The 26,624-nt window shown below is 37.2% G+C and overlaps 1 protein-coding gene across 16 annotated transcripts in view; it reads right to left on the bottom strand.

Moving 5' to 3' along the window:
- Positions 1-23,883, bottom strand: part of LRCH3 (leucine rich repeats and calponin homology domain containing 3) — a 102,535-nt gene extending 78,652 nt beyond the window's left edge. For 12 of the 16 annotated variants that reach the window (XM_019723651.2, XM_019723654.2, XM_074330426.1 and 9 more), the window contains exon 1: positions 23,577-23,883. In XM_019723651.2, coding sequence (XP_019579210.2) covers positions 23,577-23,877 — 301 coding nt within the window. In that variant the 5' untranslated portion in view covers positions 23,878-23,883. The remainder of the gene's footprint in view (positions 1-23,576) is intronic. The other 4 variants (XM_074330476.1, XM_074330469.1, XM_074330491.1 and 1 more) reach the window with 1 other exon arrangement.
- Positions 23,884-26,624: the final 2,741 nt, after the last annotated feature.

Below are 26,624 nucleotides of genomic sequence, written 5' to 3'. Positions count from 1 at the left end.
AACCAAACAATCCAATTAAAATGCGCAGAGGACCTGAATAGGCATTTCTACAAAGAGGATACACAGATGACCAGTAGACATGAAAATATGCTCAACATCACTAATCATCAGGGGAATGCAAATAAAAACCACAACAAGATATCACCTCACACCTGTGAGAATGACCATCATCAATAAATCAATAAATAACAAGTGTTGTCAAGGATATGGAGAAAAGGGAATCCTGGTGTACTGTTGGTGGGATTGCAAATTGTTGCAACCAATTTGAAAAACAGTATGGGGGTTCCTCAAAAAAATGAAAATAGAACTACCTTATGACCCAGCAATTCCACTCCTGAGTATTTATCCAAAGAAATCCAGAACACTAATTCAAACAGATATATGCACCCCTATGTTCAATGCAACGCTATTTACAATAGCCAAGATACAGAAACAACCAAAATGTCCATCAATAGACAACTGGATAAAGAAATTGTGGTACATATATACAATGGAATATTTCTCTGCCATAAAAAATGAAATTTTACCATTTGTGACAACGTTCATGGACCTAGAAGGTATTATGCTAAGTGAAGTCAGACTGAGAAAGACAAATACCATATGATCTCACTTACACATGGACTCTAAAGAACAAAATAAACAAACAAAACAGAAGCAGACATAGATACAGAGAACAAACTGATGGTTACTAGATGGGAGAGAGGTTGGGGGGGGCTGGGTGAGAAAAGTGAAGGAATTAAGAAGTACAAATTGGTAGTTACAAAAGCGTCACGGGGATATAAAGTACAGTATGGGGAATATCGTCAATAATATTGTAAAAACTACGTATAGTGTCAGATGGGTACGAGGCTTATCGGGGGATCACTTCATAAATTACACAAATGTCTAACCACTATGCTATATACCTGAAACTCATATAAACTAATATTGAATGTCAACTATAATTTAAAAAATAGCCATGGGGATATATAGTACAGCACAGGGAATATAGTCGATAGTAGTGTAATAACTATGCACAGTGTCAGATGGGTAGTAGAATTGTTCGGGTTATCACCTTGTGAGATACGTAAATGTCTAATCACTATGTTGTTTTGTACACCTGAAACTAATGTTATAAACAAACAAACAAACAAACAAACAAATAAATAAATACATGCCAATTAGTGCCTTCTGCTTCCGGGAAATATGGAGCAGATGTGCTTTTTCCCTATTCCACCTGCTAAATACAACTAAAAGCCCTGGTCCTTAAACCTAAAACAAACATAAGAAGATGATTAGGGACTTCAGGACCTAAGGAATGACGTAGTGATTAGTACCCTGGGTTTTCTTTTTGCCTCACGTATCTTACACTTGGAGCTGACATCTCCAAGTTGGCAACCCAGAAACACCAAAGAGCAGAGAGGACCCCCCACCTCAAAAAAAATACAACAAAAAAAGTCAGCTCTCTCTAGCCAAAGGACCAGGAAATGGGCAACTTAAGACAAAAAGTTTTAGACAATAACTCCAGCCAAACACTTCAGGAACTATAGCCTCACCCCAGCCATGGCAGCCCCGGCTGAGTGGGGAGCCAAAATTCCACCCTTGCAGGGCTATAACTTGGCATTTCAGTGGCTCCTCCCCAGTCTCCACTGGCGTGGTGTCAGGGAAGGTCAAGTAGGGAACTGGGACTCCCATGCCTGCTGGAAGGTACTGTGGCCCCCTTCCCACCGTGTGGGGTCAGCGGAGATTATCGGGGGGAGCCTGGACTTCCACCCTTACCCAGCAGTAATGAGGCTCCCTCCACTTTCCTGACGGAGTGAGGTCAGAGGAGGACAAGTAGAGTCAGGACTTTGACCACTGCCCAGTAGTTTGGAAAGACAGAAAGAAAAGACAAAGGGCCCGTCACATAATTACCATTCATTTTCAGAAAGCAAGGGCTTGAAGAAATCTCTAGATTCCTCAGAGGAAGAAAATTATGGGAGTATACAGGGTATGTAGCAAAAACTTCAGAGATTGAAAAAATTTCAAAATCTTAACCTGATGTTAATTTTAAGCATTCTGCATTAGAGTATGAAAATTCAGACCACCGTAAGTATGATGTCACTACTGAAATAAGAGGGAAAAAATGAGAGGCACATTTCAATAGGCAGTGTCAGTAAGCCTATTTGACTTTTGAGGGAAGAAAATAACAAGAACCAGCCCCTATAATCACAACCACAAGTGAAAAACAACGTAAACTAGGAAGACCTGGGGATTCAATGATTGGAGATACTGATAACTGAGTTATGAAGTAGCGTGTTGGAAACAGACAATTAGAGACAAAAATCCATTAATGTCTTATTTTGTTTATAATATTGGAATTTATATTGAATGATGACCACTTGATATGACTAATTCAGAGAATATATATTTTTCTATGAAAGCTATGAACGTATTACAACTTCTTTGCCTTATTTTTACTTTCATATAGCAGCATTTACAGAGATGCCAAATGTGCCTCATTATAAGGCAGGTCTTAGTTTTAATCAGTTAGAAAATAAAAAAGTACAGATTATGATCAAAATGCTCATATTTTTACACGATTCAATGATATCCTCTTATGTTTCTCTACAGCACCTTAAGTTAGAACTTTATGAACACTTTGAGCAAAATTATTACCACTTTAACCAAACAGACTTTAATGGCAGCATGTCTGGGCTCCATCATTGGGGATTTAGCTAGAATTAGAAAATCTGGTCATGATACTATAAAACATTTCTTTGCAATGAGGTTTTAATTTGTTATTAATAGGTATTCGTTGAAATTAAGATCACCAAATTAAATGAATGCACTGTAAAATCTTTTTAACATAGGAATAACATGCTATTGGAAAATAAATTGTTAGAAACAACTTGTTTTCCCATTTAAAAAAATCTGTGAATATTAACGTATTACTTGCATGCATAAATCTCATGTTTCCCCCAAAATAAACCTAGCCGGACAATCAGTTCGAATGCATCTTTTGGAGCAAAAATTAATATAAGACCCAGTATTATTTTACTATAAGACGAGGTATAATATAACACCCGGTCTTATTTTACTATAAAACCTGGTCTTATATAAGATTATTATATTAAATTAATTCTTATATAAGACTGGGTCTTATATTAATTTTTGCTCCAAAAGACGCATTGGAGCTGATTGTCTGGCTAGGTCTTATTTTCGGGTAAACGGTCTAAAAAAGGTAAAACATAGAACTATATATTCCATTTTCATTACAAGGCTAATGCATATTTTTTTGGTTATATAGATCAACCTACTGTTTAGATACTTGAGAAATTTGTGGCTGCATCTTTGCTTTAAAAAAAAAAAAAAAAAAAAGCTTTTTGTTGCTGCCATTATTTTTTTCTTAGCATAAGCCAGAATATTTCTAACCTACAGTCTGTGTCCTTTGCTGTTTGTACAGTATACTTTCATCTGAAATACTGATACCAGTATCTTGTTATTAGTACAGGTGAGAAAGGGAAGAATTCCTAATAAACTACTAATATTTTTCAGGTGCCTAGGGCTTGATTTTGTTTTTTATAACTAATGAAATGTTTAAACGGATTTCCAGTCCCTTATTTACATTTAGTTTCACAGAAATTTCTTATTAAGTATGCTGTATCTTCAACAAATAACACAAAATAAAAATATATCTCAGTTCAGAATATTTTATGCAAAAATTTTGATAATTTCAGTGTAATGAAAGAATTTCAAATGTGAATTTATACTTTATTGTGGTGGAGTTAATTTCTCTCAGTACTTGAGACTGCATCATCAGACCTCTTTCATAATAGAATCCCTTTTCTGCTTTAGTATTTAATTTGATCACTTTTTTTTTAAGTGCTTGACCTAAATTTACTGTAACCACATGAACTAAGCATTTGTTTAAAACTTAACATTCTTGTAAAACTCTCTCTCTGAAATGTATGGAGAATTTAAATCATGACCAAATGTATAATATTATCATTATCCTACTTATAATTTTAATCAGCTTTCCAGAAATTATTTCTTTATAATGTAACTGTGAAATCAAATTGAAGATCTTACTGGTAAAAATGACAAGTTATTTTATTCAACAAAAGGACTAAGACAAGGTGATAATCAAACAACCTTTCAGTTCTGAAATTCAGTCAGTCTATAAAAACAATGAACCCAGGAGTCCTAATGCAGTTTTAAAATGTCACACTGGTAATCTTGTATATTCTAACTCACTAATGATACCCAAAGTTTACGAAGTTCTTACTGGATAGCAATTTGGTCTTATATTTTATACTTAAATGTTCAGATTTTGCTTCAAAACCCACTTTTACTATGCAGTAGTTGTGCAGAATTGCTAAAAAACTGGTTATATGTAAATGATTTTGTTGATCGTTATTTCTCCACATCTTAAAACAAGATGTTTCTAGCTACTTTTTGAGATTTTTAGATTGTCTCGAGAAGCTCCCCTGACCCCCAAATAGTACATAACTTTGTGACTATTTATTGACAAGGTGTAAGCAATGCCATCTATTTTCAGTACAACTAAATCTAGGTAAATGGATTTTTATTCTTCATTGCAGTACTGAATATTTTCATCTCATTTAAACTATGATACAGTTGTCCCTCTTTTCTCCTGCTCGGAATAGTGCTTCATGAACAGTTTTCCAGCACATTTTAAAGAGAACCAATTCAAAAACAATCAGTTACGTCCTCTGCTTATTAATGAAAGGCTATTTAAAGAGAAAAAATTTGTTTTAGAAATATCCATGTTTTTATAAAGCAACTATTTTTGCATTCTCATACAGTCTTTTAGATCAGCTTGACAATCATCAGCTTTTGCAATATGCATTCCTATTGCCAGAGTAAAGGTCTCATTTTTATAACACCATGTTGTATTTCTTTCTGCCCTTCCATCCACCCTCTGTCCACCATGATGTCCTGGCCAGGCCCCAGAACCAGCACTTACCTGGGGACAGTCACGGTTAGCAGCTTAAACAAAACAAAGGTCTTACTGTAAAAGCTACCAAGGATGCTAGAGTCTAAAAAAGGCCCACAGACCATGCTTTATCAGTTGGCATACATTTGCTCAGGAAAAGCAACAATGTATACTAAATGACTTGAAAAAATAGCTTCTCCCCATCCCCCAGTTATGTTTCCAAATATCCTAGGAGAGTGGGATGCTGAAAAATGTATGTAGGCTGATAAAATTTTGGTACGTATTTCCAAAGCTGGGCTATGAGAAAAATGTACACATACTGGACTGGGATGATACAAATGTCACTTTATTATAAAATGTAAAAATTGTGTAATGAAAAAGGGTAAGAACTCTGTTCTTTGGAAAAAAGTATTTTATAGTTCCAGTCAAGACTGCAGAGTAAGTAAATGTGCTCGCCTCCTCCCACGACCACCTCAAAATTGCAACTAAAATACAGAACAACCATCATTGAGACAACTGCCTGATGTCTAGCTGAACAGAAGTTCTGTAGCTAAGGACATACAGAAGAAGCCACCTAGAGACTGAGAGATGAAAATATATACATATACATACAAGCATGTCCTTTGTCAGAAAACCCAACTTATTAAAATATCAACTTTAAAAAAAGTGATTTTTCTTTATGCAGGGAATAAAAAAGTATTCCTTTCGTACAAAAAAAAAGAAAGAAAAGGGTATTTTATAAATATAAGACATTATTAATGATGGAAACTTTATTGCTAAACATAAAATTATTATTTGATAACTTCACACTTTAAACAAAAATATCTAAAGATAACTATAATAAAGACTTTCTCCAGAAGTTTTAAAAGAAATCCTTAAAATGATAAGCAAAAAATTAAAACAAAACTCTTAAAGTACAATTCAGGAGGAAACTAAATAATACATTACAAAAAATGACTTCAACCAAAAACTCTGGGATGATACCAATGACCAACAGTAACCAGTTAACCATATTCACGTTCCATGTTGCGGGGTACGTATCATTTTAAAACTATGGCAATATAAGGTATCGATTGAATCCTGATATATATACATACATATATATATATGCATATATATGTATATATAGAGATATATGTATATATATAGATATAAAAATGACTCCACAATGAAATATAAAACAAGACTGAAAAAATTAAAAGCACTTTATAACAAACTAGAATGGGTTTATTTTAGAGTCAAAAAGCATACTTCAATAAGTCCTATCCATGCCTAGAACAGTGCCTGACACACAGGCACACAATGCATTTTTACTAAATAAATATGGCACTGAAGTAAGCAGGGGAAAGAAAAGGAAGGAGAAAAATAAAGGAACCTAACTTTTGCTAAGCACATGTAAACACTGGAACATTTTGTTAACTGCTCTGTATGGCTACAAGCTCTTTTAATCCACAAAATTTCCTTAGGAGGCAGACACTGCACAGATGAGAAAACTGCCATTTAGGAAGGTTAGGAAATATGTCTATGGGTTACACAAAGCTAGTAAATGACTGAATAAATTTAAACCTATGTAACAGAGTGAAATGCTGGGTCTCTGTGCCTCCATCTTTTTCAAGCTATCTTGTTCAAGACTGCACCTTGTTTAAAAAAAAAAAAAGTACAGATTGTACCCACAGCCTTCAGTCTATGTATTATTCCCACAGCCTTCAAGCTAACTGGCTTCAGTTTAGTCATGTGTGTAGATATGCTAATCATTACAGGATTTTGCTTTTGGCTGGAGTTTTACAAAACCAGCCCCTCCCAGTTCTTCTTCCTTTGACATAAAAGAAGCCTTAACTGTACTTTCTTAAGATGTATTTGAGGATTAGGTCTCCCATCTTCTCATCTGGTGCTTCTTGATCAGTAAACCTTTCCTTACTCTGATGTTTTGAGTTTTGGCTTTTCCGAGCGTTGGGCACACAGACTTTGGACTGGTAACACCTTGATGTTTCTGAATTCAAAGCCCATGCATAAATATACTTACAAAAACACTACTATAAAGTATTATTTTAAAATGCTAAAAAACAAGTACACGATTAACAGGCAAGTCCATTATCCTAGCAAAAATCAGAGATTTTTAAAGAGATTACACACCATCAGTAAATTAATTCTTCAGAGATTCTTACTAAATATTACCTTTGTACCATACGCATATACGAGTCTCTCTCTCTCTCTCTCTCTCTCTCTCTACATATACACACACACACACACAAGAGTACATAGATATATAAATATAGATATCTGTACATGTATATACAGCCTTGCAAGAAGCCTAGCATACATTAACATTTTTTAGAATTCGTAACTTTGCTGAGATTACCCCGTAAACCCACTTAGATTACCCTAGTTGTTGTAAGGTGTGCTAAGAGTTTAACAGAAGGGCTGAGACTTACTGAAACTTTTTTACATACCTATGCCACCCCTAACTTTGACAACTGCCAGACCTGTCTTTTCAGGGAGACACACCAGGCACGATTTGCAGAACCAGGGGGCTTAATCCAGCTCAAACAGCCTGGGGCTGGCCAGTGGGGCCTGGAGGACCCTCTACTACCTCATGAACTTTTCTCATTATACCCTCATTATATTACCGTGTTTCCCCCGAGAATAAGGCGCAGCCGGACCATCAGCATAATGCGTCTTTTGGAGCAAAAATTAATATAAGACCCGGTATTATATTATATAAGTAAAATAAGACCGGTCTTATAGTAATCTTTGCTTCCAAAAGATTCTAGCATTAAAGCTGATGGTCTGACTAGATCTTATTTTTGGGGAAACTCAGAAGGTTGGTGCACAAGTAATGGCGGTTTTTGTAATTATTTTTAACCTTTTACACCGCCATTACTTGTGCACCAATCTAATAATACTGAAATCTCCCCCCAAGGGCGGAGATTTTTCCACCATTTTTGAACATGCAGTGTATATATAGGCATGTTTGGTAACTGTGCAGGCACAGGAATATCCCCACCTATACACGTGATGACAAAGCTCATCTTGATGTTTATGCATGATTTCCCTAAATAAAGACATATCTAGTCCTTTGTTAGGGAATGCACTGCTTTGGGAGCGGTCCCCAGTAGGTTCTTTGCAGCCAGCAAGCAATAAAGCTCCTTGTCATAAAATCACCTCAGAGTTGTCTTTTAGCTGGCAACTCTAAGTAACTGGACCTGCTTCCATCAGGTAACACCTTTAAGATCCATAAGGATTACGGGATATATAACTATGGTATACTTATATCCTGCCGTGTCACTGGACTGGACTTTCCTTCAAATTTTAAAACAGGAAGGCTGAAATCTATAATGGGAATAGAGGCTACCATTCTGAGTTTTACTCGTGCTCCCTGACCTACCAGCCAATGTCTCCTGGGATTTTTATTCCTTTATTTTCCGGGGGTGGGTGGGGTGGGAATTATTATAATTTTTAAAAAGTATTTAATAAAACTTTTAATAAAATGTTTTCATATTGTGATCAAACCTTTACTTCTTCCCCACCTCCCACAATGGTTCCTAAAAAGTAAAAGGCAGATTTTTAGTTTAAAACAAAATATGGTGGCGGGGGTGGGGGTGGTGGGGATGTGACATAAACTTTCCATGGGGCTATAAACAATACACAAGGTCTTCCAAATGCCAAGTTGTAACAATGAAGTTTGAAAAATATTGGCCCTTCAAAATCAGAGCTTCAGAAACCTTTGGTAAAATTGGTCTTGATTAATCTGCTGGATCCACATATGAAATTATTCTCACTATACTGATGAAACTAAGGATGTTAAACTCAGGAGCCTTCAAAAAATATAGTATCAATAGTATCACCTAAGTGAGATTTATTGAAAATGAGCAGTCACAGGTTGGCATTTAAATGTTATTTCTAAAACTTTGGATAGTATTTTAATTCAAAATATAGTTTGCTATAATAATATATAGTAGCATGGTATGTAAAATATGACTCTACTGGGTATGAAGGAGGGGAAAAGCTGGTAACTCAGATCAGAACACAAATGAGAACCAACGGAAAGCTTCAATATTAGAATAAGAAATAAGGGTTAAATTGTCCACGTTCATGACTTTGAAAGGCTCCGGCTTCTTCACATCAATTATCTAAGCTGTTCTGGATGCCATCCTGCCTGGTATCAGTTGTCACATGAAATGATACAAAACAAGGCTCCTGCAGACAGGAGTAATTCTGTACCCCACTGCTCACTAAAAGGAGCCAAGGCTGGCTGCTTAAGGATAACAAATGCTTTTGCAGGGGGAGGGGAATCAAGATGAAGCTGGAAAATCTTTTTGTTCTTGGAATGCAATTTTCAAGTTCTCAGTAGCAATCTTGGGATGGGAAAGAGGCTTGCCCAAGAGCAGGGCTCCTACACATGAAGGGCTCAGGCACTGACATGTATAGCACACAACAGGGAGAGCCACTTACAAATACCTTGAATCTCTAAGAGATCCTTACGTCCCTAAGGATCCTAAAAGGGAAAGATAACATGAAGGGTACTTTGAATAAATCAACACCTATTATAAAAAATTCTCCTTCTTGGGGCCAGCCCGGTGGCTCAGGCAGTTAGAGCTCCGTGCTCCTAACTCCGAAGGCTGCCGGTTCGATTCCCACATGAGCCAGTGGGCTCTCAACCACAAGGTTGCCAGTTCAATTCCTAGACTCCCGCAAGGGATGGTGGGCAGCACCCCCTGCAACTAAAATTGAACACGGCACCTTGAGCTGAGCTGCCTCCCGGATGGCTCAGTTGGTTGGAGCGTGTCCTCTCCACCACAAGGTTGCCAGTTCGATTCCTCTACTCCCGCAAGGGATGGTGGGCTGCGCCCCCTACAACTAGCAACGGCAACTGGACCTGGAGCTGAGCTGCGCCCTCCACAACTAAGACTGAAAGGACAACTTGAAGCTGAACAGCACCCTCCACAACTAAGATTGAAAGGACAACAACTTGACTTGGAAAAAAGTCCTGGAAGTACACACTATTCCCCAATAAAGTCCTGTCCCCCTTCCCCAAAAAAAAAGAAAAAAAAAAGTATTCCTTTAAAAATAAAATTCTCCTTCTTTTCTGAAAAAAGGAGAGGGTAACGAAGATATAGATGCTATAAAAAATGTCTTTGAATTCTGTTTGCCATTGTTTCATATTGGAAAATAAAGTGTTTACAAACTGCAAGTACTATGATAGGACAGCAAAGTTAATAACCTACGATGGTCATTGTTGATCTGACCTCAAAAATGTTCAGTCCCTAAAATGTCTTCAAAAGCAAGATAAGCGATTAAGCCAGTAATAATTATGCTTCTTAACCCAAGTATTAGAAACAAATATACCAGAGAAACAATGGCCTGCTTATGGTATAATAATTTTGCTTTTAGGAAGTCCCAAGCCTCATAATAAAAGTGGAGGAAAAAATAACACAAGAAGATGGAGCTCCGGACACAGGCTGGGGTTTCTGCATAGGCTGGGATCCTGGACTGCACCTATGCGGATGATATACTAAAGCTTTTTTTACCTTGTCAGCATAACTGTGGCAGGGCCCAGCTGAGCCAAGGCACAGTCCAAAAGGACTTGGTGATATCACATTTAACTCTTAGCCCTATACATATTCATGATATGCAAAGATCACCAGTCTACAATACCCTAGGAACAAAGTAATTGATGTTATAATTTTCTTCTTTGCCTAATGCATCCCCCCAAAGGGTCCTTTCTTTTTTTTAATTGACTGTTGTTAAGAGTACTCAATTTGGTCAGCCTATGTGGCATGGGATTAGAGCAACTGGGGTCAATTTAACTCAGAGACCCTCTAGGAAAAAAAGACAACCTCAATCACCTGATTAACTTGAGAGCAGTGCTTCTCAAACTGTAATGTTCTCAGAATCACCTGGGGATCTTATTAAAATGCATTCTAACTCTGAGAGGGGGTCTGAAATTCTGCATTTCTTATAAGATCCTAGGTGATTGCCATGTTGCTGGTCCAAAGACCATACTTTGAAAGCAAAGCTTTATAGCATAGATCATTCTTGAAAATGTCAAAGAAGATTCTATATAATAGTACTATCCTAGGAAAAGCAGAGCATAACTTGAAATAATTATAACTTTGAATAGTATTTATCAACCAAGAAAATAGAAAAATTTGTTACTGCAATGAAATAACAACCAAGGATTTTTCAACCCACAGATGCAAGAGGCTCAGCAAACCTCAGAGTAGGATAAATACAAAGAAAGTTACATCATCAAAATGACACTGCAGAAAAATCAAAGGGAAAAAAATCTTAAAAGCAGCCAGAGAAGAAACAAATGTTATCTTAAATGTATCATGAACAAAATAAATTGAAAGATGATTTTTCAACAGAAATTATGGAAGTCAGAAGACAATGTAACAACACTTTTAAGGTGCTGAAATGGAAAAGCAAAAACAGAAAATGCTGCTGAGCAAGAATACTATACCCATGGAAAAAATAAGGCAAAATAATAATTTTTAGACAAAACAAAACAAAAATTTTAAAAGAATTCAATGCTCGCAGATTTAGACAGGTTTATGATACATGGAGTAGGGGGTACTTCATTTACTCAAAAGTCTACTCAGGGTATACTATACACATTATTGTAAATGCTAGAGATACAAATAGAAAAGGTTGTTTCTCTAATGAAGCTTATATTATAATGGAGTGAACAATCAATAAAATAGGGACATCTGTGAAAGAAATTTAAAAAACTGAAAAAAAGGGGGGTTCAAAGCACATGGACAGGGTTTATCATGAACCTCTCCAAAGAGGTGAGTTCTGAGGGAGAAAGGGCTACATTTATTATTTACGATGCGCCAACAATTACTCTTAAGTGCTTTATATATACTCACTTATATTTGAGCTAAAACTTAATGAGAGACATACAGTCACACAGAGATTTAGAAAAAGGGTATTCCATGAATAGAGGATATCAAGTGCAAAGGCCATGAAGGAAAAACAAGTTTGATATGTTTAAATAGAAAAAAAGTGTAAGTGAACTAAGATTTAATGAGCTAGGTCCAAGAATGAATCCAGTTAAGGCTTAAGTAGGCAGAAGTCACACTGAAGGCTTTTTTGACCCTGGATAAACATTTGAATTTTATACTAAAGGCAATGGATTTGGTTAGTTTGATTTTAAAGGAAAGTTATGTGATCTGATTGACATTTTTAAAATACCATTTTTGGCTGCTGTATGGGGAGTGCTTTCAAGGGGTAAGAGTACAAACAGGAAGATTAGTTAGAAGGCTACTGCAGTAGTTCATGGAAACAGATAATGCGGCTTAGGCTACAGTTTCGGCAAGGAAGACAGAGATAAGTGGACAGATTTAGGATATGTTGAAGCAGATGTGATTTGCTAATAGACTGAGGAGGATTGGAGAAATAGACAGAATAAAGGATGGCTCCTAGGTGTGAGGCCCGAGCTACTGCCTGGATACATGGATGGAGAAAAGGTATCAATTACTCAACACTAATTGAGATGAGTTCCTACCTCAATAAAAGGATGGTAGTGTCATGTACTACAAGAACAGGTTTTTGATGTTAGTTTCTTCGCTCTACCTTTTTCTGGGGGGGGGGGGGAGGAGGAAGGGAGTAGGGTAAAAAAATCAAGAGATCTTTCTGCTCAAGGTACATTTGAGATGCCTATTTAGACACCTAGAAAAAATATCAAGTAAGCAAATAATATATGTCTGGAGCTCAGGAAAAAGGTCAAGGTTAAAATTATTTGTTCAATGTATACACCACAAAATCAAAGTTGACTCTAGTTGAAGCCAATTTGGGGGAGTGGGCACAACTTAACTCACAGCCATGCCAAAGCACAACGTGAGACTCCTCCAAACCCCGCCTAACTCTTAAGAACTCCAATCCAGTCCGCCCTTTTACTTTTTAAATGAGGAAAGAAAGACTTGACTTAAGCCAAACAACTAAACAGTAAAGAATCAAGGCTAAAATGTGCAAATCTTTTTATTCCTAAAGTAACATGGTCCTACCCCACCTACCCACCCCACCCATCAAATCCAGGGGAGCAGCTCAGCCTTTACAACTAGCCCATCCTCCACTTGATGGTTTTGTACATGCTCTACCAGGAACCCCTCCTCATCTGCACATAATTTCAAGAAATTTCTTCAATCTTTGTCTTCTAATACCCTTTCCTTTTGAACCAGTTATAGCTCTCTATCCTTGAACTCCACACCTCAGAATGTCTCCCATTTCCCCTACTGCCTCAAAGTAGAGCCTACAATGCCTTCAGAAGCTTAACACTAAATCCTTTCTCCTACTTAAAGAGCACTGAGGCTAATCGCTATCTGAATCAGCTCTCTCCAAGGGGGGAGTATGAGCCTGCTTGCTATTCAAGGGATACACCACATGATCCACTGGAGAGTGGGAGAAAAACATTAGAATTTTTATTTCTATGTTTAATTTCTCCTTTAAAAATTTATATTTTATGTATATTTTATAACACATAATTTTAGTACATTAGTACATGCATATAATGTGAATAAATAAACATACATTTGTTGTCAAAAATGTTTTACTATAGGGACCATTAGCTAAAATGACAATAGACTACTGTCTAGATATTGGGATTTGGGACACTACAGACACTTGAAGGAACAGGAGGTAGGCAACACTGTTCATTTTTCTTCTCCCCAAACTAATGCAGACTTCAGATTTTAAAAAGAAACTGAGGGTACTCTCAGACTTAAAAAAAAAACAGCAACAACAAAGAAAAAAAAAACCTGAAGGTACTTCTAGAAAAGTCTAATTAATAGATCTTTTCCTCCTCTCCCTACTGAACCAAGAAATGGAAATTCGGGCTGTAGAAAAATTACACTAATTACAGTCAGTAAACTGCCTATCATTTCATGCTTGCGTACTGTGTTTTATAATTATATACTCCACTAAACGCTTACTTGGTTACTTGCTTTTAGTATTAAATACAACTTGTAGTAGACTCATGCCCTTTTTTTAGGCTGCCCAGGAGGTAAACACTATTCCTATGTTTGGGGAATCCAATACTTGATGAAAACAGAGTTTTTTCCTCAACAAAAGCTGAAAAAAATGGTGCACAGAACATTTGCTTTCTCAGCCTCTCTTCCGCGAGGAGCACAGGCACGTGATCTAGGTTCCCCCAACAGACACATCCTCCCCTCCCTAACCTTGAATTTAAAGCACAGTGGTAACAACACACACCAATTTCCAGAGGAAGTGGTAGCACAAGTTCCAGTAACGGTGTATAGGGTCCATAATGACTGTCGCTGGTGGTAAAGATGAGGGTCTGTCCCCAGTGGCAGTGCTAGTGGCGTCTTCAGAGGACAAGCTCTGTCTCATGATTTTAGCTACTGTTCCTGGTTAGCTATCCTTCCAGCCTGGTTCTCTAGACCTCCCCGAGAGTGTGTGGGCTACACATAACCACGCCTGGTTTCTGTTGCTTCTAACTGAGAACCCTGACTAACCATACATGCTCCATTGTCATCGTTTATTTTTCATGTGAATTGGTTATCTATTTGTAACTTTAACAGCCCAGTTCTTCGTTGACATTCTCTTTAAAATAAACCATTCTTTCAAGTGTTTATTCTATACCAAAGGGTCCAATTTTGCAAAATGTTGTGTTTTATACTTTAAAAAATATATTTTCAATTGAATAAAATCTTTGGCTTAAGCAAAGTATCTTTAGGATGTGAAAAATTAGTATCTTCCTAAATGAATTTTAGAGTAAAGCAGCAAAGGCTAAGGAAGAATTTCTCAACCGGTGGTTCCTAGACCACCTGCACCTAGAACCATCAGGTTGCTTGTTAAAAATGCAGCTTAACGGACCCCTCTCCCCATGCCCTCCGTCAGACTCTCTAGGGTCTGGACCTAAGAATGCACATTTTTAAAAAGTGATTTTATGCACACTAAAGTATGAGAACCAAGAGTCTTCAGTTTGTCACTAATAGGTGGCCTAAAATCACAATGTTACTAAGCTGGCAAAAGCATCGTACAGTTACCAGGCTAAGATTCTCCTTAGACAACTGAGACGTGCATAACTATCAGTTATAAATACTGACTATACGAGGAAAGCCTACTTCACTGTAAGAAGTTTAAAATTTATTTCTTTTATTAGCAAATCAAGGTCCTACTCTGAAATTTTCCAAAGACCTAAAAACTCTCATTGCCTCTGGTTACATTTTGGGGAACTGACTCCTAGCACATGTAAATCATCGCTCTTATCCTCTATGACACCAATTAAAGAGGGCCTGAATGCCTGACTTTCTGACATCAAAGGGAAGCCTATTCACTAGTATTATCCTGAAGAATGTTCTGATTGAATTCTACCGTCATTGAAGCCCCAAGGGTCCCCATTAAGTCCCAGTCACATAGAAGTCAGTTGTCACTATTTCCAAAGCTAAGAAAGTGAATAGGCTCTTCATCATTTCCTGTTTTCCTCTTCTCATTCACTCACTCATCCATCCATTCATCCATCCATCCATATATATACACATACATTCAATAAACACTCAAAGGGCATTTGACATTGTATTAGGTGTTATACACTAAAAAGAGAGTAAGACAGAACCTTCTATGGTAGACAGAATCCCAAAAATGGCCCCCCCATAGTTCCTACCCTAATTCCTGGGACTGTGAATATGAAATATACTCTCATTATGCTCTTGATGAGGCAGAATGGATTTTGCAGATATAATTTAGGTTACTGATCAATTAAAAGAGAGGTGATCTGGCTAGATGCAATCTCATCACATGAGCCCTCCCTGTGGCTGGCAGCAAAAGAGGAAGTCAGAGATTTGGAGCAGGAGGATTCAACACAACATTGTTGGCCTGAAGGTGGAGAGGGCCACATTGTAAGGAACGCGCAAACCCTCCAAGGACCTCAGAACAGCCCGAAGCCGACAACCAGTAAGGAAATGAGGATCTCAGTTTTGAAACTTCCAAAAAGTGAATTCTGCCCGAACCTAAATGATCCTGGAAGCAAATACTCCCCCAAAGCCTCCAGGTGAGAGCCTAACCTGGCCAACACATTGATTTTGGCTTTGTGAGACCGGGAGTAGATAACTCCGCTGAGGCCAGTCTTCTGACCTATAGAACTGTAACATAATAAATGGATGTCGTTTTAAGCTGCTATGTCTATAATTCTTTGCCATGCAGCAGGAGAAAACTAATATACTTCCTTCAATGAGCTCCCAATTCATGAGAAAAGACAGTATTGTTCTATTGGGAAGCAAGAAAAAGAAGTGCCTAATTGGGGGAGCAGGGATGGTAAGGATAGAGAAGGAACAAGAAAAGGTAAAAAAGAAGAGGTGCTATGAGTAATACATGAGTCAAAACTGAATACATAGCCTAAACAAAGTGGAAAGTAAATAAATCATAAATGTATTAATTCAAGAAAAAGTATAAAGTGAACAACCATACAGATGAACCTAGCTTAAGGAACAGAGCATTTCCAGTACCCCGAAACCACTGCCTCCTTTCCCAATTATAGTATGTCCCTTCTCCCCTACTGGTAACCATTATCCTGACTTTTACGCTAATTATTTCCTTGCATTTCTTAATAATTTTAGCATTAATGTACGATTTTGCTTGTTTTTGAACTTTATTTAAATGTATTTGTGCAGCATATACTTTGTCACACTTCATTTGCTCAACATGTTTCGGAGGCTCATCCATGTAATTGCATGTAGTTGTAACTCATTCATTTTCATTGCTGGGAAATCATATAAATATACCACAACCAATGTGTCCCATCTATTGATGATCATTTGGGTTGTTTCCATTTTGTTAAATACGAACAAATGCTATGCACATTCTTATTCATATATCCGGTGTACACATACAGAAGTTTTGTTGTGGTACATATCTCAGAGTCTGGAATTTCTAAGTCATACAGTATGTACATTTTCAACGTTACTATGTATTTTTCAAAGTTCATTTACCAATTCACACTCATATTAACATTGTATGAGTATCCCCAATGCTCTACTTTCTTTCCAATACTTGGTACTGCCAGCTTTTCAAGTAGTACCTCAATTTGGTTTTATTTTCCACTCTCTTGATTACTGATAAGGTTGAGCATTTTTCCACTTTTTTTTTTTTTTGTCATTAGGAATTCCTTTTTAGTAAAGTACCAGTTCAAGTGTTTTCTTAGTTTCCTATTGGGTTGTCTTCTGACTTGTTTGTAGAAATTCTATACATATTCTGGATATCATTTATTTGTTGTACTTACTGGAAATCTTACTCTGTGGCTTATCTTTTCACGCTCTACAACGTGTGGATCATTTTTTAGATCCAGTTTTTAATGGAAAAAATCTATTACCCAGTTTTTGTAAGAAATAAGTTTATTAAACCAGTAATCCTTCGTTTCAGATTTCCTTCAAATAAAAATCTAGAAATTTAGAAGAGCCAGGAAGAAAGTTAAAGTAATTAGGAAATACCTGAAATTTTTAGGATTAGTTTATGATTTTAAAATTAGCAGCACTGCATTTGATATTGCCGGCTATTTCAGGAACTCAAAATAACGTTCCTTTGTGTAAACTACTCTATTTGTCATATTTCTCCCCAAGCTTGAGTGGAATAACAGTTTTATAAACTGAAAATAATAATACTAAACATGTATGTTACTACTTAAAAATAGTATTTTCATGTTATGAGATATTAACCATCCACCCCCCAAATATTGTCACTATAAAAGGAAATGAACCCTCAGAAATCCTTGGCCCCAACATTGTTGCCAATCTTCTAGTCTCAATATTGATTTTGAGTTATCTATGACTCATCTTTTCACTCCTCCTAAAGGCACCATCCTCCTATTTTACCCTCCCTGTTTATATAAAAAACAAAGCCTGTACAGTTGAATCTAGATTTTTCCCCTGACACATAAATTTAAATTTAAATCTTATTCCAGTCACCTTTATACCCAACAGCCATTATCTTCCCCATGGTCTCTGCCTCTCTTTATAAAGTGTGTGTGTGTGTGTGTGTGTGTGTGTGTGTGTGTGTGTGTTTCAGGAGGGGCAGGGGGGAAGAGCATAACTAATAGAAGTCTTTTTACCTCCAAAGTCTTCCCTATTGCGTTAATACAATGTAAGAGTTGTGCTGTTCCTTAGGCAGAAGAGAAAGGAAGAAGCATGTGAATCAGAATACATTAGAGATATAGGAGTCCTTGTTTCAAGTTGGAGGTAAAGTTATAAGAAGGGGAATTATACATAAATGTTGTTTCCTTCTTGTTTCAAATTGGAGGTAGTTATGAGGGGGAGTTAGGAATGTTTTCTGAGATGTTTTCTTAGCACCGCACATTTCAATTGAATATGCATATTTTCAGAGAAACTTTGCTATAAAAAGTAGTATTATATACAATAGTATATCCATACTTCTCACGCTGGGATATGCATGGGGGAGGTGATGACAGGAAAACCACTGTATAAACATTACAGAAACTTACTGGTTTGGTCTTCCTAATGGTTGGTAATTTGAAACCATAGATTTGTATTAAAACAAGCATGAAAATATAGAGTACAATCTTTGAGAATATTTCAAGCCTTCAAATTTCAAGTTCCCTCCTGAGGCAACTTCAATCTCTGCAATCCAGAACTTCTCCGAGGTTAGAGGTACATCAATAAAAAGCATGTCATTAATACATACACACACTACTTATATATAAAGAGAGACATATGGGAGATCACGGTTGTTAGGTATAAAGAGGTATGAAATATGAGTTAAGCCAACTTTCATGTTTAGAAAAAAATAGGTTTTTGTGAATGGCCTATAAACCTAACTAGGCTACACACAATCTGTTACCCTGTTTCTGTGAGGAATTGCTTTTGAAGCAATTCTCTTAAAGCTCCAGATATACACTTCTATTTGCTCTACGTGATTAACTAGATGTGCTACCAGTCCTTCCAGGTATCAAGTAAACCGAAAAATTATGTGTTGGTATATAAACTTCGTCAGTATGGCTCGTGATCGAAAACACTAGTTTTAGCATCAGATGTAGTATTTGAATTCGAATCCCAGTTCTGTTACTTGAGAAACCTTGATCAGATTAATCTTGTCTACTTTGTCATGTGTAAAATGGAGTTAAAAGTAGTACTTATAACTCATATGGTTGCTGTATGTGCATGTTTTATTTCTACAGTTGAATACAACACCTGGAATATGCTAACAGTTCGATAAATGTGAGCCACTATTATCAGTAACCCGACCATCTTCCTAGTCCTCTAGGTTTAATTTGTTAATCCTTGTATTTTTTTTTTTTTAAGGTAAATTCAATCAGCACTTATACATTTTCATTTCCAAACATGACTTCTGCTTTTCACTCCCTCATAGATTTAGATTATGATTATTATAGCCACCGAGCCAGATTACTAGATTTTTCTTTTTACGTTATAGGGTGAACTTCTTATTTTGTTTCCCCTAGATTATCTAACATAATGCCTAAAACATAAAAGTTTTGCTATCATTAGACAATTCAAATAATCTTTACATCCATGTATTTATTCCTCCACTAGATCCCTTGACTTCTTTGAGGGCAGGAAGTATCTTGGTCCTCTTTGTATTATCTACACCTGACAAAATCCCTTAGTCAATAAATGTTTGCTGAATGAATGAATGTTGACTAGCCTGTCTCCAAACCTATCATCAATCTAGCTACCTCATATGCAAAAGGAAGCTCTTCTATTCTCTAATCCAACCATTTATTCTGACCAAAATGGCCTCACAACATTATCAAGAGCAGTCTCATTATATTAGTCAGGACCCTCATTTTGTATCCAAACATTCTACTCAAATTAAGCAGAAAAGGGAACTGGCTTGCATAATTCAAAGTCCAAGGACAGCGCTAACTTAAGGCCTGGCTATTACTGACCCAAAGGTTCAAACACTATCATCAGAACTTGGCGTCATTTTTTCCATCTTTTTGCTCTGCTTTCCATTTACTGGCAACCCTGCAGGCTCACACTCTATTTTCTCAGCAACATCAAGCAGAGCAGAGCGTGCATTTCTCACCAGTTTGAATGAAAAATTCAGAATTAACACTCATGTGTGCTGACTGGAAAATATGCCCTTCTCTGAACAATCACTGTGGCCAGAGGGATGGCTATGCCTGAGTCATGTGCCCACCCTTGTGTCAGAGTAGGATCTATGTAACTGACAGGGGGAGTTCCCTAGGAAAACTGGAGTACAATACTGTTATCAGAGGAGAGGGGAATGAATGATGTATTAGGTTGATGCAAAAGTAACTGCGTTTTAAAAGGTTTAAAATAACTGTAAAAACTGCAATTACTTTTGCACCAACCTAATACTAGCAAAATTCACTGAAGTATCCTATGCTCTAAGACTTTGCACGCTGTTCCCAGTGCCTGGAATGGCTTTCCTTCTCCTTTCTGCCTACCCAAATCCACACCACATCCTTTTTGCCCCCAAGTCTTCTGTGATTTCTTCTAAGATGTTCCTATCCCCTGAATCAAGTCACCCATTCCCAAGTATTTCTCTTCTCCTAATGATCTACCTTTTAAAACAAACAGGAGGGGAAAACCTCCAGAAAATGTTCCACGATGAATTCTAATCATACAAATTATAAACGGTAGGGGTAATATGTGCTATTTCTTAGAATGTATACTCCTGAAGGACAGCAGCTCTACCAGATACATTCTACTCCTATACATTATGAAACAGTAGATTGTGTGTCAATTTTGATATACAGAGGGTGCCAAAAAAATGTATACACGTCTTAAGAAAGGAAAAAACTGTATTAAAATTGTAACACTCAATATATACTGATAACAAAAGATGAATACCAGTCATGTGTAGACACTTTTTTGGCACCCCCGATATATAGCATTCAAACAATTTTCTTGGCTTTAAATTTCCTATAGGGTCTAAACAGAATATTTTAGGTAACATAAGCTGAGTCTGAATTCATCAAAGTACCTGGTATACAATAACATGGATGGATCAAGAGGGCATTATGTTAAGTGAAATAACTCAGACTGAGAAAGACAAATACCATATGATCTCACTTATATGTGGACTCTAAAGAACAAAATAAACAAACAAAACAGAAACAGACTCATAGATACAGAGAACAAACTGATGGTTGCCAGATGGGAGGCGGGTTTGGGGGCTGGGTGAAAAAGGAGAAGGGATTAAGAAGTACAAATTGGTAATTACAAAACAGTTACTGGGATGTAAAGTACAGCATAGAGAATATAGTCAATAATGTTGCAACCACTATGTATATAGTGCCAGGTGGGTACTAGATTAATTGGGAGATCACTTCATAAATTATATAAATGTCTAACCACTATGTTGTACACCTGAAACTAATATAATATTGAATGTCAACTGTAACTGAAAAAAATAATCAAAGTACCTGGTATAACAGGTGGACTATGGTTTTGAAGTTACCTCAAGCTAGGCTCAAATACTGGCTAATACCACCTTACCTGGCCTTTAGCTACAGGTCTTTGAGCAAATTATCTTCTCTCTCCAAACCTTGGGTTTACTATCTGTAAAAAACAGGAATGGTAATACCTATCTATACATAGGGAAGCTGTGTGGCATAGTACAGAGAAAACAATTAGATGGACCTGAGCTGAAATTCTACCATTAATTCGTTATATGACTTTCTCTGAGTGATTTCTCATCTGTAAATTCTAAGTGATTCCTCATATGTAAAGTGGGGATAATAATATTTACTCATTGGTTGTTAAGCATTTAACAAGGCAATGTATTTTAAAACACCTAACACACTGAACAGCAAGCAGTGACAACTCAATAAATGATCTTATCCACGTCAAATTATCTGTTTACAATAATTCAGAGAATAGTTCAGTGTTTTTGTATTTACCAAGGTCTGCCAAAGATTTCTTATACTTAATAAATTATATTTCTAACATAGTAAGATGAATTTAGTCTAACAGGTTATAAAATACCTTGTAGTCTTTTTTTTACAGTTTTCGATCAGATAAAATGTCAACCAACAAAAAAATTGGTTTATATATAAACTATTAAAGTAATAAAATAAATGTGGATAATAACAAATTAAAAATTCAGAGTACAGTAAGGGAACAATTCATTGGGATTACTTATTAGTCTTCATAAATGCCCTTGGGTTTTCTTTGTTAGTTAATAAAATATTTCCTAAAGGCAAAACATGTTGGTCCTACAACTATTTTAAAACAGGTTAAGATAATGAGCTAGATAAACTCCTGTTAATCAATTTGTTCTTTAGCTTCAGGCTTAATATAGTAATACTGAAATGACTCACACCAATATGAAATTGCTACGCTATTTCCTGAATAGTCATATGCCATATAGCCATCTCCTGAACAGAATCAGAAAATATAGGGTATGAATGACAAGTTTAGATGTTGTCTATCAGAACACATGCCAAAGGCAAGGGGCTGTTCATAGTTACCTTAGCAAGAAAGTTTAACTTAATTATCATTCACTAAAAAATACAAACGGCATTCAGTACAACTGTTTCCAAAAATTAAATAAGTAGGCACTGAATTTTTTCCACTTTACACTAGAGCAAAAGTTTCTTTGGAAAGAATAGTTTCTTGAAGCAGTTTAACAGTTGTTTATTTTTCTAACATGAGTGAATCATACATATGTAATACTAATCTTTAATGAGTGCACAAACATAAGAAGGTGTTAAATTGAAGATTTTAAAATAAGATAAATAAAATGGAATAAATATAAGACACAAAGTACTACGTATTCTTTGATTGCAAAAATACTATATGGAAATAAAATACTTCACATCATACTACAGAAACTTGTGTTACGGATTTTTTTCCTCCTTTGTGCAAAACATGAATAGACACAGTTTTTAATCTACTCCCTGAGGAAGCTGTATTTTAAACACAAGAGAAACATGTGTTGAACATCTCAGTAACCATTGTTCTCTACAACTAAGAAAACCTAATTCCTTATTATATCCTGTTCAAAAATATGTATAAAGCAAACATAATTGTTTTTTAAAAGCATTAAATACAGCTATAGCAGGCAATCTACGTATCGTTTATAAGCAGTTTTCTTCCTTCAACTTTTTTTTTTGGGGGGGCGATGATGAGAGAGGAACGTAATGGAATCTGAAGGTAGGCTGTACTTATGTTTACAAGTACATTTGGTAAGTCAACTAGATAACGGTGGCGAAAGAAAAGTTACAACGTTAGGATTCACATTAAAAACAACTTTTGAAAAAACTCCAGCGCTGAGATCGAAGCATTCCTGACAATGCAGCGACAAACGCTATTCTGATATAATAACAGTGCGCTACCATCCCAAATCTTGGCAAAGTCAACTTAGAATCTCAAATCCGAAAGGGCCTGCAGAAACCGGGGCGGGGCAAGGGTCTACCCCAGCAGAGGCGTAAGTTAATGTCCTGGGAGAGTACACCACCACCCTACCCTCTCTTCCTCTAGAGATGCCGCTGTCCGCCTCACCCCAGGCTCGGGATCTGGCCCGCAGGCCCGGGGGAGAGTGGGTTGGGGCAAGTTGCCCTCTGCCCGTTACCCGGGTCCCGATGAGGAGATGTAGGACCAATTGCTGAAACCACCCCCGAGACCCCCACGGGCTGGAAGGGCCTTCCGCCGCGCCAAGGGCCGCCAGACGACAGGGATACCCCCACCCAGCTCACCCGCGCGGGTGGTGTCCGTCAGGTCGTGGTTGGCCGCTCCCCGGGGAAACTCCCTCAGTTTCCGGCCGCTCAGACTCAGCACCCCCGTTACCGCCGCCTCCTCCAGCGCTCGATCGATGGAGCGGCTCCACGAGACCGGGCCAGGACCAGGGCCTGCCCCGGAGCTTGGGCCGCAGTTAACACCGGAGAGGTTAGCTCCCGACGCTGCTGGGCCAGAGTATTCTGCAGCCGTGGCCACAGCGACCAAGCCTGCGGCCGCCATTTCCCAGCCGACAATCTCCGACCCGCCGGTGCAGCGCATGCGCGGCCAGAACTGATGGGTGGGCGGGGAAAGGGCACACAGACCCCGAACGGTTCCCTTCATGGGCAGGGCTGCGGTCCTGCTGAGTACATCCAAGCGCTTGCCTCCGCCCACGAGGTTTTCAAGCGAAAATAAAACGGAACTCACAAATCTGGAGCAGCCGTTATTCTAGACTGCCAGTAGCATTTCTAAAATGTCTCTACAAAAATATCTTTCAGACCACACTCCTCACCAAAACATCTCTGTCGTCTTCCCTCAGTACTGGAGAATTAAGGAGGATTAAGCATTAAGTTAAGGCTTCCTAACACTTGCTGCCAGAAACTTGAGCAGTGAGAGAAGGGGACCCTGGGATACGACCTAAAACACTTCCCAACTTCTGTCATTCCGTAGGGTACGACCTAAAACATTTCCCATCTTCTGTCATTCTGCAAACCAAATGATCCAAATGGAGACCTGTGGACTTACTATTATTGCCTGAGGGAAAATAAGGGCTAAGCTGGATCCCAAACTCTGTAATTCTCATTGAAAGGGTTATAGAAATATTTTAGGCCCTCCCTCCCTGCCTTTTCTGGAATAGTTCTTAATTAAAATAAAACATCTTAAGTAGTTGTCCTTGAGGCAAGATTTTAAGCAAGATGAACGGCATTAAAGTCTAAATTTTTGGTCTGAAACAAAAACTGAGAAGAGAAAATGGTCTGGCCATAATCTAAATGTCAAATAAAGGTAGAACTGAAGAAATGGTAAAAAAAATGAAACCAGTTACTGAAAAAGTGGAAAGTACCACTTCATTTTAAACCAATTAAGACTTGTTATATTGCAGTCTTTAGCATATTATCTTTTCTTTTGCACATTTAAGCCATTCCTGCTATATGATGTAAATTTCCCCTACAATCAATCGTCTAGTTTTTTACTCAGGGAAATAGAAGAGGCTGTCAGATAGTCCTTTCCCTAGATTATAATCTAATCATAGAATCCAGACAAATAGACCAATTAGAGAACAAGGCAAGAAAGGCCTGAGTAGGGGTGGGGTGGATTATCAGAATTCAATGAAAAGGAATTTATATTGTGGATGAATGAAGTTTTGAATAAAATTTGGATTGTGGAGTGGGATAGGCTGGAAGGTGAGAGCAATATTTCAGATTGCGGAGGATCAGCATGATCACACCTAGGTATGATTTATAATGGTACCTGTGGAGAACATGAGGGCCACAGACCAAAAAGTTCATGTCAAACAGCTCAAGAAAGTAAGGTTGGCGAGATCCTACTCACCATCCAAGGCCCAACTCTGTAATAAAACCTTGTTAGCACTTCCCTCAACTCCAAATTGGAAGAGATTATAAAAACGTTTAATCTCAGTGCCAAAGCTGATTAGTAATGGCTACTCAGAGCTGTTCTCTGAACTCAATACTACACGTTAGGTTTTTCAGCAACAAGTTTCATTATCAATTGTCAATGTCCTTTATGAGCATGTGTCACTGCAATAGTGACGTATTTGTTGTCCCTGACAAATAACATTTATCCACTACATGAATTGATTTTTGTTATTCTGGTCTTCCTGAAATTTTGTTATTCTTAGAAAGATTTTAAGCTATTTTAGAGTAGGATCTCATTTTATAATTTTAGAGATACAGTATTTCAACTACAATGACTAAAAGCATCATCACACATTCCATATTAACAATGCCAGAAAGTTGCCAGATACCTTTCTAAAATGCACCATTATGTCATCTATATTTGATTACCTATTACCTTCCACATTTACATTAAATTCTTCTTCTGACAAGTTCTCCATAATATGGTTTAATTCCTATCTACCTGCACATCTCATAATTGCAACATTTCATGTTAACCTTTGTCTCTGAACTTCTGGCCAAGTTTATAGTTGATGTTACCACGTTTCCCTGAAAAAAAGACCCAGCCAGACCATCAGGTCTAATGCATCTTTTGGAGCAAAAATTAATATAAAACCCGGTATTATATTATATATTGTATTGTATTATTAAAGCCCCGGCCTTATACTATAGTAAAATAAGACCGAGTCTTATATTAATTTTTGCTCCAAAAGACGCATTAGACCTGATGGTCCGGCTAGGTCTTATTTTCGGAGAAACACGGTAATTTGTCTATTCAACTAGATTTTAAGGACCTTAGTATGTTAAGCTACCATTATCTTCTCTAACCCAGGGCTGAGTATATTAATAGGAGTTTAAAAATAGTGGAAAGAAGCAGAGACAGAAGATGGGTTATGTATTAACACAGTAGAGGTTATGTACTAATACAGGAAAGTTGAGAGGAGAGAAAAAGAATTCGTTTTTGAGAACAGGATACTTAAGTATGTAGATATTTGAAGGCCAAAAGAAAGGCTTGTGGATACAAGGAAAATGAAGGTGCTATATATCCCATTATACGAGAACAAGTCCTAGGTAAAGAAGGCTGGAAAAAAGAATAGATCAAGGAGTTTTGAGACTTCTAGGGATTTGAGGTTTCATCTATAAAGCAAAGGTAGAATACGAGGGAATTCTCATTCTACTCCCTCAATCTTCTCCACAAATCAAGCGACAAGATCATTTTGCAAGAATGAGATATAGGAAATGGAGTCATTATGGGAAGTTCACCAGTCTAGTGATGCATAAAAGAAGTGATGAGAAACAATTGCAAAAAGGCTGTGAGCAAAAGAGTTACAGGCATCTATAACTTATTCCACTACTGTTCTGTGGTCTGGAAGTAGGAGTTAAAATTATAGGCAG

This window comes from Rhinolophus sinicus, linkage group LG01 (genome assembly GCF_036562045.2).
Source record: "Rhinolophus sinicus isolate RSC01 linkage group LG01, ASM3656204v1, whole genome shotgun sequence".
Lineage (NCBI taxonomy): Eukaryota > Metazoa > Chordata > Mammalia > Chiroptera > Rhinolophidae > Rhinolophus > Rhinolophus sinicus.
This window is presented reverse-complemented; position numbering and strand designations above follow the sequence as displayed.